Genomic DNA, 18,024 nt, shown 5'->3' with positions numbered 1-18,024 from the left:
TGCAAATAAATTAATAAAATTTTTGTTCAAATAAACCTACCATTAAAATTATAGACTGATCATGTCTTTGTCAGTGGGCAAATGTACAAAATCAGCAGGGGATCAAATACTTTTTTCCCTCACTGTACATATGAAGTGGGTAAAACAGTATGTAAGCATTATTAAAGGGACCAGTGTTCAATGACTATGTACATAGGACAGCAGTCTCTAAGGTGCAGGGTTGAGTACTGGGTGGTAGCTGGCTAGTAACAGTGACTAAAGTTCATAGAGAGATAAAAGCTGTTTTTCAGTCCCTTGGCCCCAGCTTTGATGCACCTGTATTGTCTCTGCCTTCTAGACAGTAGCGGGGTGAACAGGCCTGTGACACCGGGTGCTGTCCCCAATTCTTCGTTATGTACACAGTAACCCAAGCATCCCTGCAGTAGGACGGACAGTAAATTGACTCCCGATGAGATAGGAAGCAGCAAACCTCCTGACCGGCGGAGATCTAAACCCCGCCGCAGGCCATGCCGCTAAACAAACACTGTCCCTGACTCACAGATGAACTCAACTCCACTCTACTCCGATGCTGGACGCTAGGTAAACATAAAACAGAGACAGCTCTTCTACGGCGTTGGGCACACTCACTGTTCTGTCTGTGTGCTGTGTGTTAGCCTACACAGCAGAGGAGGCATATGTGTCATGATGTCTTAAGCCTTTGACATGTGTGTCTGAGTCAGGACCTCTGAGTGTGATCATGCATAACCATTGGCTTGGCTTGAGCTCTATTGCTAGCAGCTCTAATGTTATTCTCTCAACACTGTGTTTCTGCTAAACTCTCTGGCCCACTGCATGAGAGATAAGGAATATGGAGTGAGCAAGACCTTGCATGTGAAATTAAATCAAGCAAGATGCTATTCAGATGTATTCTTTGGAGGAGAGGAGTTTAGTGAAAGAGAAAAGAAAACCATCAAGAAGACACAGGTGAGCCACATCAGAAAAGAAAGGCTTGAAAGAAAGAAAGGCTTGAAGACAGGCTTGAAAGGAGAAAGGCTTGAAAGAAAGAAAGGCTTGAAGAAAGGCTTGAAAGATGTCAGTCACAAACTTCAGATGCTTCACAGATAGCTCCATAATAGCTAATGCTAGCTAGTGAGCTAATATTAGCATCAGCTGCTAGCATGTTGTTAGCAGATGTACGAATAGCAGAAAGTAGCTTTTCAAAACAAAAGCTTTTTAGCTTTAATGGTTGTTCCTTAAAGTGCTGAGCTTAAGATCTGTCTTTTATCAACCGCACTCTGTGCAGAATTGGATTTGGCCAGCTCGAGATACAACCATCCTGCCAGCATTTTCAATTTGTTGGCCAAAATGAAATAACTTCTGGTGTTACACAAACATAATTAATTTCAGCTCCGAGACCAATGATAATCTAGGCCTACACGTTGCATTATTAAATAACTTTTCTAAGTAACAGTAATTTCTGGTTGTAGTAACATTTTGAGGCTGAGACATTAAGAAGGCTGTTAAAGATTAGCAATGGGTTGTTTTTGGAACTGTCAGAAGGTGATTTACAAAGTGTCACTAAATGGTGGGTGACTCATAGGGCCACTGAAGCCTCCAGTGTAAAAATAATCAATTTGATAATTTGCCCAAAGTGTCCTAAAACCACCACCATGGTCACATTGGTGGTATATAACGTCGACTCCTGACAAGTGTGCTTCGGATAAGTGCAAACTCAATTTAAGTGCACTAAAGTTTTCCAGTCTCGATTCAAGTACATGCTCTTTAAATTCTCCTGATAAATGCATGGGCACATGTGAAGAACATGAGTCTTTTGTACTTCGTTGGAGTCCATTGTACTCTGCCAGTTCTTTTCACATCATAAATGTATAACATTGAAGTCCACCTGCCGATTAAGTCATTTAAACCAGCTATAAGCCCCTGCTGAAACACTATAGGCATTTGTCTGCTAGGTATGTCAATGCAGCCTCAGACACAGCAATATAGGGCATAGAGCCCAGATGAAATAAACAACTTTGTAATAAAAAGACCCTTCTAGGAAGTGAAGAAGAAGAGGCTCAAGGCTTCTCAGGAAAAGCAAAACTACCAATCGATCAATGGTTCTTTATTAACTTCTGAGTGGGCATCTATTCCTGCAGACCTCACAATGGACAAACACATCTTCTGAGGTGTCAGCAGGTAGAAATGCGTGCTCGTGGGTATTTTAAATGAGTTACTGTTGGGCATGCTAGGCCTGCTAGGGCTAAATCAGCTCCTCTGCACTGCAGAGGTAACTTTACCATTACCCCATCATGCAGTTGTCTGTCTCTCTGAGTTAGTATAACGATGCTAAAGGTAGACAAGGCACCTTCCTTCCTTCTTTGATTTAATTTATTTTCTAACCTGGGCAACACATTTAGAGAATTCTCCCTTTCTCTCTTTCCTTCCTTCATTTCATTTCATTCCGCGTCTATTGGAAATTCTGAGTCATGGCCACTCCAGCAGTCTCTTTAGAAGGGGAATGGTTAGGAGAGGAGTGCACGTTGATTTTATAACTATGCATGTATGAATAAATAAATCTGGAAGTACCTTTATTTACACTTAACATTTTAAAGAAGCCCCCTGAGCCCTGTACTACAAATGTAGCATGAGGAGCTTGCGAGGTAACTTTGGTCAACTCTGAGTTCAACTCAGGATAACCGATACCACGAAAGTGGCTTTCCTTTTAGCCAGGTACATTTCTATGGCTAACTTCAATATCCTGAATAAGGTGGTCTGAGCCGCGAGTTGAGGGCCAATGAAATCAGATTCCCTCCCTCTCGCAAAGATTGCGTCATCATCCCTTTCACTTGAGGAAGACGACTGATTAAATATTTTATTAATCAAAAGTGTTTTGTGTGTAAAATAATAGTAATGTTAAAATACCTATCACATTACACATTTAGTAATGATACAACTTTTGTATGATTTCATCGATATTGGGAAAAACGTGCTTGTGCATTGATAAACACACCAAAGCACACCAAAGACGGCATTAATAATAAGTAATATAATAAAGACGGCACTTCTAAAAGCCTATTCCACTCCATAGCCTGCTGAAATTGCAAGAAAGCTTTTATTTCATTTTGATTTTGGCACAAATGAAAATGTGTCACTGACTCGACCATGGATTATTGATTGATTGTCTCAATAAAGAGTTTGCCGTTCGACTAGCCACGTGAGCATTGCACGCGCAGTTACAAGCATGCTAGAGTAAGCGGCAGGCTGACAAACAATATCCACCGTCATAGTACGGATGAAGCCTGAGCTGGAATGTGAAGCTAACTGCAGCTGGCTAGCTTTAGAAAACCCTGAGTAGATCTAGCTTGCTTCGTAGTATACCTCTCTGGTTTCAGAAGGACTGGGGAGGAAAAGCAATAAATGTTTTTTTTTAAAGAACAGAAGAAAATACTTTGCTGTAGAAACAAGATATTCAACCCACCATTGAAATTCACATTGAAATGCAGGCCCTCCTAAAGTCCTGTCTCTCTCATTTTACATTGACATTTTCTCTCTCATATTTGTATCGTCCCTCAAGCATAATAGAAGTGTCCATCCTAAATAGCGGTTACATTTCTGGGTAGTCTAAATGCATTGGTATGAATAAAGACACACCGGTGCAACATCTGAAAAACAGACAGTCAACACAATTTTTCAAGGTGTTATTGTTGAGCCATGGTGCCCAAACAGCAATTTTAATGCTAATTAAAAAGCAAGGCTGCAAAGCACTAAAAATACCGAAAGCTGCAAAAGAGGCCCATCAATTAAATTCACCCCTGGGGGACAGCTATAACATTTCTCTGGAGAAATCCAGTGTGTTTCTGCTGGATGTGCAATACAACATTCAGCTAATGAAGTACACATGCACTACAAGGCCAGAGACAAGGGCGTCCACATAACACTTTAAATGCTGCTACTGTTTTAATAATGTCCTATAAAGCCCTGTTTTAAGGCTCTACAATATGAAGGACATAGCATTACATATGTAACAGGGAGAAGATGGCTGCCGTTTTACAGCCCTCTAACCAATTGTACTATTATGTGTGTTTTTCCGCGTTATTTGTAATTTATTTTGTACATAATGTTTATGCCATCGTCTCTTATAACCAAAGAGAGCTTCTGGATATCAGGACAGCGATTACTCACCTCGCGTTGGACGAACACTTTTTCTTCAACGAGGCGTTCGCGAAGGATATTCTACAGACTCCGGACAAGGCCCAGATCCCCGTCATTCGCGTGAGGAAGAGACGGCGATATCGTGGACGTAGGTCGGGGTGCCTTGTAAGGATCCGACGGCGAACGAGTAAACTGCCTCTCCCATCAATCCTATTAGCCAACGTTCAAGCTTTGGAGAATAAAATGGACGATTTAAGATTACGGTTATCCTACCAACGGGACATTAAAAACTGTAATATCTTATGTTTCACGGAGTCGTGGCTGAATGACAACAATGACAACATTCAGCTAGCAGGCTATACGCTACATCGGCAGGACAGAACGGCAGACTCGGGTAAGACGAGGGGTGGCGGTCTCTGTATTTTTGTAAACAACAGCTGGTGCACAAAATCAAATACTAAGGAAGTCTCAAGGTTTTGCTCGCCTGAGGTAGAGTATCTTATGATAAGCTGTAGACCACACTATTTACCAAGAGAGTTTTCATCTATACTTTTCATAGCTGTCTATTTACCACCACAAACCAATGCTGGCATTAAGATTGCACTGAATGAGTTGTACAAGGCCATTAATCAACAGGAAAACGCTCATCCAGATGCAGCGCTCCTAGTAGCAGGGGACTTTAATGCAGGGAAACTTAAATCCGTTCTACCTCATTTCTACCAGCATGTTAAATGTGCAACCAGAGGGGAAAAAACTCTAGACCACCTTTACTCCACACACAGAGACGCATACAAAGCTCTCCCTCGCCCTCCATTTGGCAAATCTGACCATAACTCTATCCTCCTGATTCCTGCTTATAAGCAAAAACTGAAGCAGGAAGCACCAGTGACTCGGCTAATAAAAAAGTGGTCAGATGACGCAGATGCTAAGCTACAGGACTGTTTTGCTAGCACAGACTGGAACATGTTCCGGGATTCTTCAGACAGCATTGAGGAGTACACCACATCAGTCACTGGCTTCATCAATAAGTGCATCGATGATGTCGTCCCCACAGTGACCGTACGTACATACCCCAACCAGAAGCCATGGATTACAGGAAACATCCGCACTGAGCTAAAGGGTAGAGCTGCCGCTTTCAAGGAACGGGACTCTAACCCGGACGCTTATAAGAAATCCCGCTATGACCTCCGACGAACCATCAAACAGGCAAAGAGTCAATACAGGTCTAAGATTGAATCATACTACACTGGCTCTGACGCTCGTCGGATGTGGCAGGGCTTGAAAACTATTACAGACTACAAAGGGAAGCACAGCCGCGAGCTGCCCAGTGACACAAGCCTACCAGACGAGCTAAACCACTTCTATGCTCGCTTCGAGGCAAGCAACACTGAAGCATGCATGAGAGCACCAGCTGTTCCGGACGACTATGTGATCACGCTCTCCGTAGCCGATGTGAGTAAGACTTTTAAGCAGGTCAACATTCACAAGGCCGCAGGGCCAGACGGATTACCAGGACGTGTACTCCGAGCATGTGCTGACCAACTGGCAAGTGTCTTCACTGACATTTTCAACATGTCCCTGACTGAGTCTGTAATACCAACATGTTTCAAGCAGACCACCATAGTCCCCGTGCCCAAGAACTCTAAGATAACCTGCCTAAATGACTACCGACCCGTGGCACTGACGTCTGTAGCCATGAAGTGCTTTGAAAGACTGGTCATGGCTCACATCAACAGCATAATCCCAGAAACCCTAGACCCACTCCAATTTGCATACCGCCCCAACAGATCCACAGACGATGCAATCTCTATCGCACTCCACACTGCCCTTTCCCACCTGGACAAGAGGAACACCTACGTGAGAATGCTATTCATTGACTACAGCTCAGCATTCAACACCATAGTGCCCTCAAAGCTCATCACTAAGCTAAGGATCCTGGGACTAAACACCTCCCTCTGCAACTGGATCCTGGACTTCCTGACGGGCCGCCCCCAGGTGGTAAGGGTAGGTAACAACACATCTGCCACACTGATCCTCAACACGGGGGCCCCTCAGGGGTGCGTGCTCAGTCCCCTCCTGTACTCTCTGTTCACCCATGACTGCATGGCCAGGCACGACTCCAACACCATCATTAAGTTTGCCGACGACACAACAGTGGTAGGCCTGATCACCGACAACGATGAGACAGCCTATAGGGAGGAGGTCAGAGATCTGGCCGTGTGGTGCCAGGACAACAACCTCTCCCTCAACGTGACCAAGACAAAGGAGATGATTGTGGACTACAGGAAAAAAAAGAGGACTGAGCACGCCCCCATTCTCATCGACGGGGCTGTAGTGGAACAGGTTGAGAGCTTCAAGTTCCTTGGTGTCCACATCACCAACGAACTATCATGGTCCAAACACACCAAGACAGTCGTGAAGAGGGCACGACAAAGCCTATTCCCCCTCAGGAGACTAAAAAGATTTGGCATGGGTCCTCAGATCCTCAAAAAATTCTACAGCTGCACCATCGAGAGCATCCTGACTGGTTGCATCACCGCCTGGTATGGCAACTGCTTGGCCTCTGACCGCAAGGCACTACAGAGGGTAGTGCGTACGGCCCAGTACATCACTGGGGCAAAGCTCCCTGCCATCCAGGACCTCTATACCAGGCGGTGTCAGAGGAAGGCCCTCAAAATTGTCAAAGACTCCAGTCACCCTAGTCATAGACTGTTCTCTCTGCTACCGCACGGCAAGCGGTACCGGAGTGCCAAGTCTAGGTCCAAAAGACTTCTCAACAGCTTCTACCCCCAAGCCATAAGACTCCTGAACAGCTAATCATGGCTACCCGGACTATTTGCACTGCCCCCCCACCCCATCCTTTTTACGCTGCTGCTACTCTGTTAAGTATTTATGCATAGTCACTTTAACTCTACCCACATGTACATATTACCTCAACTACCTCAACTAGCCGGTGCCCCCGCACATTGACTATGCAACGGTACCCCCCTGTATATATAGCCTCCCTACTGTCACTTTATTCTATTGTATATATAGCCTCCCTACTGTCACTTTATTTTTTACTTCTGCTCTTTTTTTCTCAACACTTTTTTTGTTGTTGTTTTATTCTTACTTTTTTGTTTAAAATAAATGCACTGTTGGTTAAGGGCTGTAAGTAAGCATTTCACTGTAATGTCTGCACCTGTTGTATTCGGCGCATGTGACCAATAAAATTTGATTTGATTTGATTTGATTTGGGGTATGAAGAGTTTACAAGATGAGATGATGATCAATTCAAGCTTGAAAGGCTAAAGTACTTGAAAGTACTGCACAATGTCTTTGACAATTGATAGTCCCTTTTAATCCCCTTCCATTGGACACAGAGTTTTTCTGGAGAGCACAACTCAGGACCTCAGTGGACAGGGAGCCAACTGGGGAGAGCATTGGATGACGTCATTGGTTGAATGATGGTCTGAATGTCACAGCTGATGTGTCTGATAGGCTCAGCATCCCTCCCACAGTGCCTATTCAGCCAATTCAGGATTCATCCTCTTATAAACTGTAAACAATGCCATGGCAAAGGCTGTTGCGGTGACTGTGTTACAGCCACACCGGCAGTCGTGAGTCATGACTGCAGTAAAATTCTACATGACCGTTGAGTCACGGTAATCTCCTTTTATGCACTCTGGACATGCAATAGTAGTAGCCTACCCAACTCGCTAACGATCATCAGGTCGCTAATGGCCTGGTACTCAGGGCTCTATTGTCACTCTAACCACTCTGACATCAATGCAAATGCAATCGAAAATCACATCAAATCAAATAAATGTTTTTGGGTCACATGTGCCGAATACAACAGGTGTAGACCTTACAGTGAAATGCTTACTTACAAGCCCTTAACCAACAATGCAGTTTTAAGACAAATAAGTGTTAAATGTAAAAAAAATTGTTTAAATAAAAAAAAATTAAAGAGCAGCAGTAAAATAACAGTAGCGAGGCTATATACAGGGGGTACCAGTACAGAGTCAGTGTGCGGGGGCACAGGTTAGTCGAGGTAATTTAGGTAATATGTACATGTAGGTAGAGTTAAAGTGACTATGATAATAAACAGAGAGTAGAAGCAGTGTAAAAGATTCACTGGTGCTTCCTGCTTTAGTTTTTGCTTGTAAGCAGGAATCAGGAGTTATGGTCAGATTTCCTCGCCAAATGGAGGGCAAGGAAGAGCTTTGTACGCGTCTCTGTGTGTGGAGTAAAGGTGGTCTACAGTTTTTTTCCCCTCTGGTTGCACATTTAACATGCTGGTAGAAATTAGGTAAAATGGATTTAAGTTTCCCTGCATTAAAGTCCCCGGCCACTAGGAGCGCCGCCTCTGGATGAGCGTTTTCCTGTTTGCTTATGGCCTTATACAGCACACTGAGTGCGGTCTTAGTGCCAGCATCGGTTTGTGGTGGTAAATAGACAGGTACAAAAAATATTGATGAAAACTCTCTTGGTAAATAATGTGGTCTACAGCTTATCATGAGATCCTCTACCTCAGGCGAGCAAAACCTTGAGACTTCCTTAATATTAGATTTTGTGCACCAGCTGTTGTTTACAAATATACACAGACTGCCGCCCCTTGTCTTACCGGAGGCAGCTGTTCTATCTTGCCGTTGCAGTGTATATCCCGCCAGCTGTATGTTATCCATATCGTCGTTCAGCCACGACTCAGTGAAACATAAGATATTACAGTTTGTAATGTCCCGTTGGTAGGATATCTGTGATCTTAGTTAGTCTATTTTGTTATCCAATGATTGTACGTTGGCTAGTAGGACTGATGGTAGAGACAGATTACGCACTCGCCGTCGGATCATTACAAGGCACCCCGACCTACGTCCCTGATATCTCTGTCTCTTTCTCATGCGAATGACGGGGATTTGGGCCTTGTCGGGTGTCTGACCAAAATCCTTTGCGTCCGACTCATTAAAGAAAAAACCTTAGTCCAGTACGAGGTGAGTAATCGCTGTCCTGATATCCAGAAGCTCATTTCGGTCATAAGAGATGGTGGCAGAAACATTATGTACAAAATAAGTTACAAATAACGCGAAAAAACACACACAATAGCACAATTGGTTAGGAGCCCATAAAACGGCAGGCATCTCCTCCGGTGCCATTCAAACACTTATCATCTAAACAGTATGTGCTTTTAAAGCTCACCTCACTGCGATTGATCAATTTGAAGAGAGAAGTTAAAAAATAGGTTGAATCCGAGTGGAAAACATTCATTGTGGATGTTGTTTCAAAGCCTAACACAACGAAATGGACAGCGCTTTCTAAGGTGATGATTAATTCAAAACATTAATATGCATATTAGAGCTTATGTATAAGCATAGGACTATATATGAGCCCAAGCCCGAAAAAAACCCTGAATTAAAATAATGATTGTACCGTTATACAATACATAGCCTAGCACATATTATGCATCACAAATACTGATTTAAGATATCTTTGATCTTTGGTACATAATTGGTCTAGCCTAAATTAAACAAATTCAGATTTAGCCTACAATTATAGTGAATTTGTTTTAGATATTGAATAGCCTAGTAATAGGGTATTTTTTTTATATTTTCATAATTAATAGACTGACACATTACCTTTAGCTACAGAATATCTCACCACTGTGAGTTTCTATGTCCTCCCCTCTCTCCTTCATTTCTTTCTCCAGCTCACAGAGAGAGAGGCTGTCAACAGTTTAATGAAATAGGTTTTGTTGTGAAAACATGTTACTATCGATGTTCCTGAATAGATTTCACTTGGTTTCCCAAATTAAGCACTGGGTAGCCCATAGCCCATAGCATACAGAGTTTGGGCAGAATATCACCTGTGGTGCAACGAAATTACCGGAGTAGCCTACCCAACATGAGTGAATAACTTACCCGCTGGAAAGTGGCCTCCATTCGCTATTACAGTGCATACGGATGTCATGTCTTTTTTGTCTTGCCCCTGTTCTTGCCCATTTGATAATTTTACATATTAGTAAAGACAAGATTAAATTGAGAATAGTCTGATGGGTGAAAATATGATCACGTGATGAGAGAACAGCGTGTGCAGCCTGAGGCAAGGAACAAAGCGCAAGCAATAGCCTATAGTCGCATCATGCAGCCCATATATCTTTTGACTTCTAAGGCATTCTAAGGTTTGTATAATTCACAACTAAAGTTGACAAATAACTCTAAATCTAGCATATAGGACCTGTTTCAAATGATCACTTTTATGCTCAACATAGCCACTTCATATGCGTGAACTCTCGCTCCTGAATGGGAAAAATATCCATTCTATTTTATTCAGCTAAGTTCAATTACATTCTTCTTACTATAAAATCATATAATATAAAATAATGGCACAGGATTTATAAGCATACAGTGAGGGAAAAAAGTATTTGATCCCCTGCTGATTTTGTACGTTTGCCCTCTGACAAAGACATGATCAGTCTATAATTTTAATGGTAGGTTTATTTGAACAGTGAGAGACAGAATAACAACAAAAAAATCCAGAAAAACGCATGTCAAAAATGGTATGAATTGATTTGCATTTGAATGAGGGACATTTGTTGTAGTTGGCCACCAGGTTTGCACACATCTCAGGAGGGATTTTGTCCCACTCCTCTTTGCAGATCTTCTCCAAGTCATTAAGGTTTCGAGGCTGACGTTTGGCAACCCGAACCTTCTGCTCCCTCCACAGATTTCTATGGGATTAAGGTCTGGAGACTGGCTAGGCCACTCCAGGACCTTAATGTGCTTCTTCTTGAGCAACTCCTTTGTTGCCTTGGCCGTGTGTTTTGGGTCATTGTCATGCTGGAATACCCATCCACGACCCATTTTCAATGCCCTGGCTGAGGGAAGGAGGTTCTCACCCAAGATTTGACGGTACATGGCCCCGTCCATCGTCCCTTTGATGCGGTGAAGTTGTCCTGTCCCCTTAGCAGAAAAACACCCCCAAAGCATAATGTTTCCACCTCCATGTTTGACGGTGGGGATGGTGTTCTTGGGGTCATAGGCAGCATTCCTCCTCCTCCAAACACGGCGAGTTGATCTGATGCCAAAGAGCTCGATTTTGTTCTCATCTGACCACAACACTTTCACCCAGTTCTCCTCTGAATCATTCAGATGTTCATTGGCAAACTTCAGACGGGGCTGTATATGTGCTTTCTTGAGCAGGGGGACCTTGCGGGCGCTGCAGGATTTCAGTCCTTCACGGCGTAGTGTGTTACCAATTGTTTTCTTGGTGACTATGGTCCCAGCTGCCTTGAGATCATTGACAAGATCCTCCCGTGTAGTTCCGGGCTGATTCCTCACCATTCTCATGATCATTGCAACTCCACGAGGTGAGATCTTGCATGGAGCCCCAGGCCGAGGGAGATTGACAGTTCTTTTGTGTTTCTTCCATTTGCGAATAATCACACCAACTGTTGTCACCTTCTCACCAAGCTGCTTGGCGATGGTCTTGTAGCCCATTCCAGCCTTGTGTAGGTCTACAATCTTGTCCCTGACTTCCTTGGAGAGCTCTTTGGTCTTGGCCATGGTGGAGAGTTTGGAATCTGATTGATTGATTGCTTCTGTGGACAGGTGTCTTTTATACAGGTAACAAGCTGAGATTAGGAGCACTCCCTTTAAGAGTGTGCTCCTAATCTCAGCTCGTTAACTGTATAAAAAACACCTGGGAGCCAGAAATCTTTCTGATTGAGAGTGGGTCAAATACTTATTTCCCTCATTAAAATGCAAATCAATTCATAACATTTTTGACATGCGTTTTTCTGGATTTTTGTTGTTGTTATCCTGTCTCTCACTGTTCAAATAAACCTACCATTAAAATGATAGACTGATCATTTCTTTGTCAGTGGGCAAACGTACAAAATCAGCAGGGGATCAAATACTTTTCCCCCTCACTGTATCTTGTCAGCTAAATGAACAAGCCTACAGCCTATGGTATGGCGCATAGTAGGATAACATACAGTAGGCCAACTCATATTCTGTTCTTCTGAAATACATTTTCTTCAAATCATAATGTTACTTTAGACCTGACTAACATAAATAATATATTTATTGTGATGGTGTATATTCAATTGATTGATGTTCCAAAGGCGCACATCAGAGGCTTATTTAACCAGGTAAGCCAGTTGAAAACAAGTTCTCATTTACAACTGCGACCTGGCCAAGATAAAGCAAAGCAGTGCGATAAAAATAACAACACAGAGTTACATATGGGGTAAAATAAAACATAAAGTCAAAAATACAACAGAAAATATATATACAGTGTGTGCAAATGTAGCAAGTTATGGAGGTAAGGCAATAAATAGGCTATAGTGCAAAATAATTACAATTAGTATTAACACTGGAGTGATAGATGTGCAAGAGATGATGTGCAAATAGAGATAATGGGGTGAAAATTAGCAAAATAAATAACAATATGGGGATGAAGTAGTTGGGTGGGCTAATTTCAGATGGGCTGTGTACAGGTGCAGTGATCGGTAAGGTGCTCTGACAACAGATGCTTCAGAGATTTTTGCAATTCGTTCCAGTCATTGGCAGCAGAGAACTGGAAGGAATGGCGGCCAAAGGAGGTGTTGGCTTTGGGGATGACCAGTGAGATATACCTGCTGGAGTGCATACTACGGGTGGGTGTTGCTATGGTGACCAATGAGCTAAGATAAGGCGGGGATTTGCCTAGCAGTGATTTATAGATGGCCTGGAGCCAGTGAGTTTGGCGACGAATATGTAGTGAGGACCAGCCAACAAGAGCGTACAGGTCACAGTGGTGGGTAGTATATGGGGCTTTGGTGACAAAACGGATGGCACTGTGATAGACTACATCCAATTTGCTGAGTAGAGTGTTGGAGGCTATTTTGTAAATGACATCGCCGAAGTCAAGGATCGGTAGGATAGTCAGTTTTACGAGGGCATGTTTGGCAGCATGAGTGAAGGAGGCTTTGTTGCGAAATAGGAAGCCGATTCTAGATTTAACTTTGGATTGGAGATTCTTAATGTGAGTCTGGAAGGAGAGTTTACAGTCTAACCAGACACCTAGGTATTTGTAGTTGTCCACATACTCTAGGTCAGACCCGTCGAGAGTAGAGATTCTAGTCGGGTGGGCGGGTGCCAGCAGCGTTCGATTGAAGAGCATGCATTTAGTTTTACTAGTGTTTCAGAGCAGTTGGAGGCTACTGAAGGAGTGTTGTATGGCATTGAAGCTTGTTTGGAGGTTTGTTAACACAGTGTCCAATGAAGGGCCAGATGTATACAAAATGGTGTCGTCTGCATAGAGGTGGATCTGAGAGTCACCAGCAGCAAGAGCGACATCATTGATATACAAAAGAGTCGGCCCAAGAATTGAACCCTGTGGCACCCCCATAGAGACTGCCATAGGTCCAGACAACAGGCCCTCCGATTTGACACATTGAACTCTATCTGAGAAGTAGTTGGTGAACCAGGCGAGGCAGTCATCTGAGAAACCAATGCTATTTAGTCTGCCAATAAGAATGCGGTGGTTGACAGAGTCGAAAGCCTTGGCCAGGTCGATGAAGACGGCTGAACAGTACTGTCTATTATCGATTGCGGTTATAATATCGTTTAGGACCTTGTATGCTGCTTGTATGAGTGGAGCCTGGAGATGATAAACATGCTTATGTTAAAAATCGGTCAATTACCGTGACACCAGCAGTCTTTTGCATGACAATAACCTTCTGACAAAATCTCATGAACGTCACAGCCTTAGCCATGGCAACCCAGAGAGCCGCTGGTCAACTTTATTACTCATACTGTTATCAAGCTAAAACAGTGACACTGGGATGTTAGTCACTGTCCATCCAGGGTCTGTTGTATGTCTCAATAGTTTACAGTTAACAGTGTGGAAGAACTGGACAGGAGAAAGCAAATGTCCAGTAGACATCCACCACAAAGCCAATATGGCAGTCCAGTGCAGAGGAAGGAAAGGAGACAAGGAGAGAGAGAAAGCCTCTTCTTCCAAGTTCCAAGCTTTCTAAACATCCACCATTCCACAGCCCCTGCTCAAGTCAGTACTGATAAACAGGTACAAGGGCTGAGAGCCACACAGACACCCAGGGACCAGAAGGAGAGAGAGAGAGAGCAAGCAGAGAAAGAGCCTCGGCAGCGGTGAGGCTAACAACCAGCCACGCGTCGTGACAGATCGACAGGAGTCACAGGCAGATGGAGCAGAGGCTTTAGATGTCAGACGAAAGCGGTTCCTCTTACTTTGGTAACCCCTACCTGACCAAGGAGAAGAGAAGAGAGGAGAGGCAAAAGCAGAGGACGAGAAAGAGGCAGAGGCCGACGAGAGGTGGAGAGGAGAGACAGAGACAGCACTGCAGACTGCTCTGTGTTCTGCCACAGAGAGAGTTTGAGAAGAGGAGAACACAGGCCAAAAGGTTAATCACTGGCGATGATGTTACGGAAGGGAAAGTGCTGGTTTTATATGCTTGTGTCACAGAGTGGTGGATCTGGGGAGGTTCTGGCTGGGAGCCATACAATGTTTGCTTGTCTAGGGTTCAGATGAGACCAACCGTCCTCCATTTAAGCGCACGTCTGAGGACTTGTGAGTTGCAGCTGAAGTAGGTGCCCCATACAACTCCAATCAGACCTCATTATTGTTTAATGGCTAGGTTGGCTAGGGTGGAAGCTACTGGATTGGGTTGTTTATACTGTTGTCTACTGTACAGATCTTCTCTTTAATGAGAATGACAGATCTATAAGACATATTTCTATGTGTATTTGGTCAGGTCGCCCAAAAAGTTACATAAAATGAAACAAGAACAGTATACTAACTAGCCACGTTGAATTTGATGCAATGTTATTGTGTTGAGAAAGTACATTGAAATAACGAGAAAACAATGTTGACCCAACCACTGTGTCTGAAGGTAATGTACAGTACTTACAGTAGACGTCGACCCGTATGGACTTGATGGCTGGGGAGCCCAAGCCGTTCTCAGCCTTGCAGTAGTAGCGTCCTCCCTGGTGTCTCTGGATCTTGGAGATGTGCAGCGTCTCGTTAAACACGCTGGAGTCCTGGAAGCGGTCCGACACGCTGCCTGCTGTCTTGGTCCATCGGATCTGGGTAGAACACATGGTTAGTTAGATTACTTACTTGACATAAAGCCCTTGGCTTCTTTAAGGTACATAGGCCACTGATCAATGTCTTCCATGGTTATTAAAAGAGTAGTTGTGGCACAAGTACTGGATATAAAGAAAAGATAAAGAAATAGCAACGAAAAGAAAGCGAATGTCTGCTCACTGTTTGCTGAAATTGTTTAAATCTTCTAGCTAGCTAGAGATACAACGTTTGGAACCCATCCTGGTCTTTATCATGTTACTGGGCATTGTTAACCTCCATCAGCCCTACCAATTTCATCTTCTTATTACAACCACACCTTATCACCCAATATATTGTGTCTGACTCTTACCATTCTCTCTCTCTCTCTCTCTCTCTCTCTCTCTCTCTCTCTCTCTCTCTCTCTCTCTCTCTCTCTCTCTCTCTCTCCTGTCCTCATTAAAGCCCTGACAGGTGGTGCAGGGCCATGCCCGAGGCTGACAGAGACAGAACCACTGAACACGGTGGTTAATGAATCTACTGTATCTTCCTAAACTACTGCTACATCACACTACAGACATACACAGTTACAACATACACACACACACACACACACACACACACGTACATGTACAAGAATGTATGCACGTAAACACATGCCCATACACACATGCACATGCATGCACACACACACACACACACACAGAAACACAGAAACACACACTGGCCTTGCTTTGCCTACAAAGCCAACACTTATCTAATAATAAATAATATAATACACCATTTAGCAGACGCTTTTATCCAAAGCGACTTACAGTCATGTGTGCATACATTTTTACGTATGGGTGGTCCCGGGGATCGAACCCACAACCCTGGCGTTACAAGCGCCATGCTCTACCAATTGAGCTACAGAGGACCACACTGCTGTCTGAGTGAGCAGAAGGGGAGCAGCAGTGCATTTGCTAGTGATAGCATCGCATTGGAGACTGATAGCATCCCATTTGATGGAGAAAGCATTGGATATTATCACACAAGGCTTGGGATTGGGTGGTATCAGAGAAATAGCTGTTATGTTGTATTGAACGTGGGTCTTTTTTGTTTGTTTTTGTTTTTTGGGGGGTAGATCAGCTTTAATATTGCAGATAGATTGTAACTTCCATCAATGTAATTGTCTGCATCACTTCCAATCCCCCATATGTTTTTTTTCTCACAAATATATATACAGTGCCTAGCAAAAGTATTCATTCCCCTTGCCGTTTTTCCTATTTTGTTGCATTACAAACTGTAATTTAAATGGATATGTATTTGGATATCATCTAATGGACATACACGAAATAGTCCAAATTGGTGAAGTCAAATTAAAAAAATAACTTGTTTAAAACAAATCTAAAAAATAAATAACGGAAAAGTGGTGCGTGCACATGTATTCACCTCCTTTGCTATGAAGCTCCTAAATGAGATCTGGTGCAACCAATTACCTTCAGAAGTCACATAATTAGTTAAATAAAGTCCACCTGTGTGCAATCTAAGTGTCACATGATCTGTCACATGATCTCAGTATTTATACACCTGTTCTGAAAGGCCCCAGAGTCTGCAACACCACTAAGCAAGGGGCACCACCAAGCAAGTGGCACCATGAAGACCAAGGAGCTCTCCAAACAGGTCAGGGACAAAGTTGTGGAGAAGTACAGATCAGGGTTGGGTTATAAAAAAAATATCAGAAACTTTGAACATCCCACGGAGCACCATTAAATCCATTATAAAAAAATTGAAAGAATATGGCACCACAACAAATCTGCCAACAGAGGGCCGCCCACCAAAACTCACGGACCAGGTAAGGAGGGCATTAATCAGAGAGGCGACAAAGAGACCAAAGATAACCCTGAAGGAGCTGCAAAGCTCCACAGCGGAAATTTGAGTATTTGTCCATAGGACCACTTTAAGCCGTACACTCCACAGAGCTGGGGATTACGGAAGAGTGGCCAGAAAAAAAGCAAACACGTTTGGTGTTCACCAAAAGGCATGTGGGAGACTCCCCACACATATGGAAGAAGGTACTCTGGTCAGATGAGACTAAAGTTTAGCTTTTTGTCCATCAAGGAAAACGCTATGTCTGGCGCAAACCCAACACCTCTCATCACCCAGAGAACACCAGTGAAACATGGTGGTGGCAGCATCATGCTGTGGGGATGTTTTTCATCGGCAGGGACTGGGAAACTGGTCAGAATTTAAGAAATAATGGATAGCACTCGAGTTGTTTAAGGGGAAACATTTAAATGTCTTGGAATGGCCTAGTCAAAGCCCAGACCTGAATAGTTATGCACGTTTAAGTTTTCAGTTTTTTTGTCTTATTTCTTGTTTGTTTCACAAGAAAAAATATTTGGATCTTCAAAGTGGTAGGCATGTTGTGTAAATCAAATGATACAACCCCCCCAAAAATCAATTTTAATTCCAGGTTGTAAGGCAACAAAATAGGAAAAATGCCAAGGGGGTGAATACTTTCACATATACACATATACACATATACATACATACACATACATTTAAACATCCACCAATGCCGAAGCCAGCACGAACAAGGAGAGGAGGCAGCTTCGGAGGAAGTCGTGACATATGTTCAACTTCCACCCTGGGATATGGCTGTAGTCAAAGGGCTTTCAGTTATTATATACAGTAAAAGTCAAAAGTTTGGACAAACCTACTCATTCAAGGGTTTTTCTTTATTTGTACTATTTTCTACATTGTAGAATAATAGTGAAGACATCATAACTATGAAATAACACATATGGAATCATGTAGTAACCAGAAAAGTGTTAAACGAATCAAAATATATTT

At 43.2% G+C, this 18,024-nt stretch overlaps 1 protein-coding gene across 1 annotated transcript in view; it reads right to left on the bottom strand.

The window, feature by feature from the left end:
- Positions 1-18,024, bottom strand: part of LOC311108674 (MAM domain-containing glycosylphosphatidylinositol anchor protein 2) — a gene marked incomplete at both ends in the record, with an annotated part of 397,367 nt that overhangs the window by 232,599 nt on the left and 146,744 nt on the right. Inside the window, one exon of the mRNA XM_084151384.1 lies at positions 15,038-15,212. Within this exon, the coding sequence (XP_084007510.1) occupies positions 15,038-15,212 (175 nt within the window). The remainder of the gene's footprint in view (positions 1-15,037; positions 15,213-18,024) is intronic.

Source organism: Coregonus lavaretus (genome assembly GCF_964263955.1).
Source record: "Coregonus lavaretus genome assembly, chromosome: 33".
In the NCBI taxonomy this organism is placed as follows: Eukaryota; Metazoa; Chordata; class Actinopteri; order Salmoniformes; family Salmonidae; genus Coregonus; species Coregonus lavaretus.
This window is presented reverse-complemented; position numbering and strand designations above follow the sequence as displayed.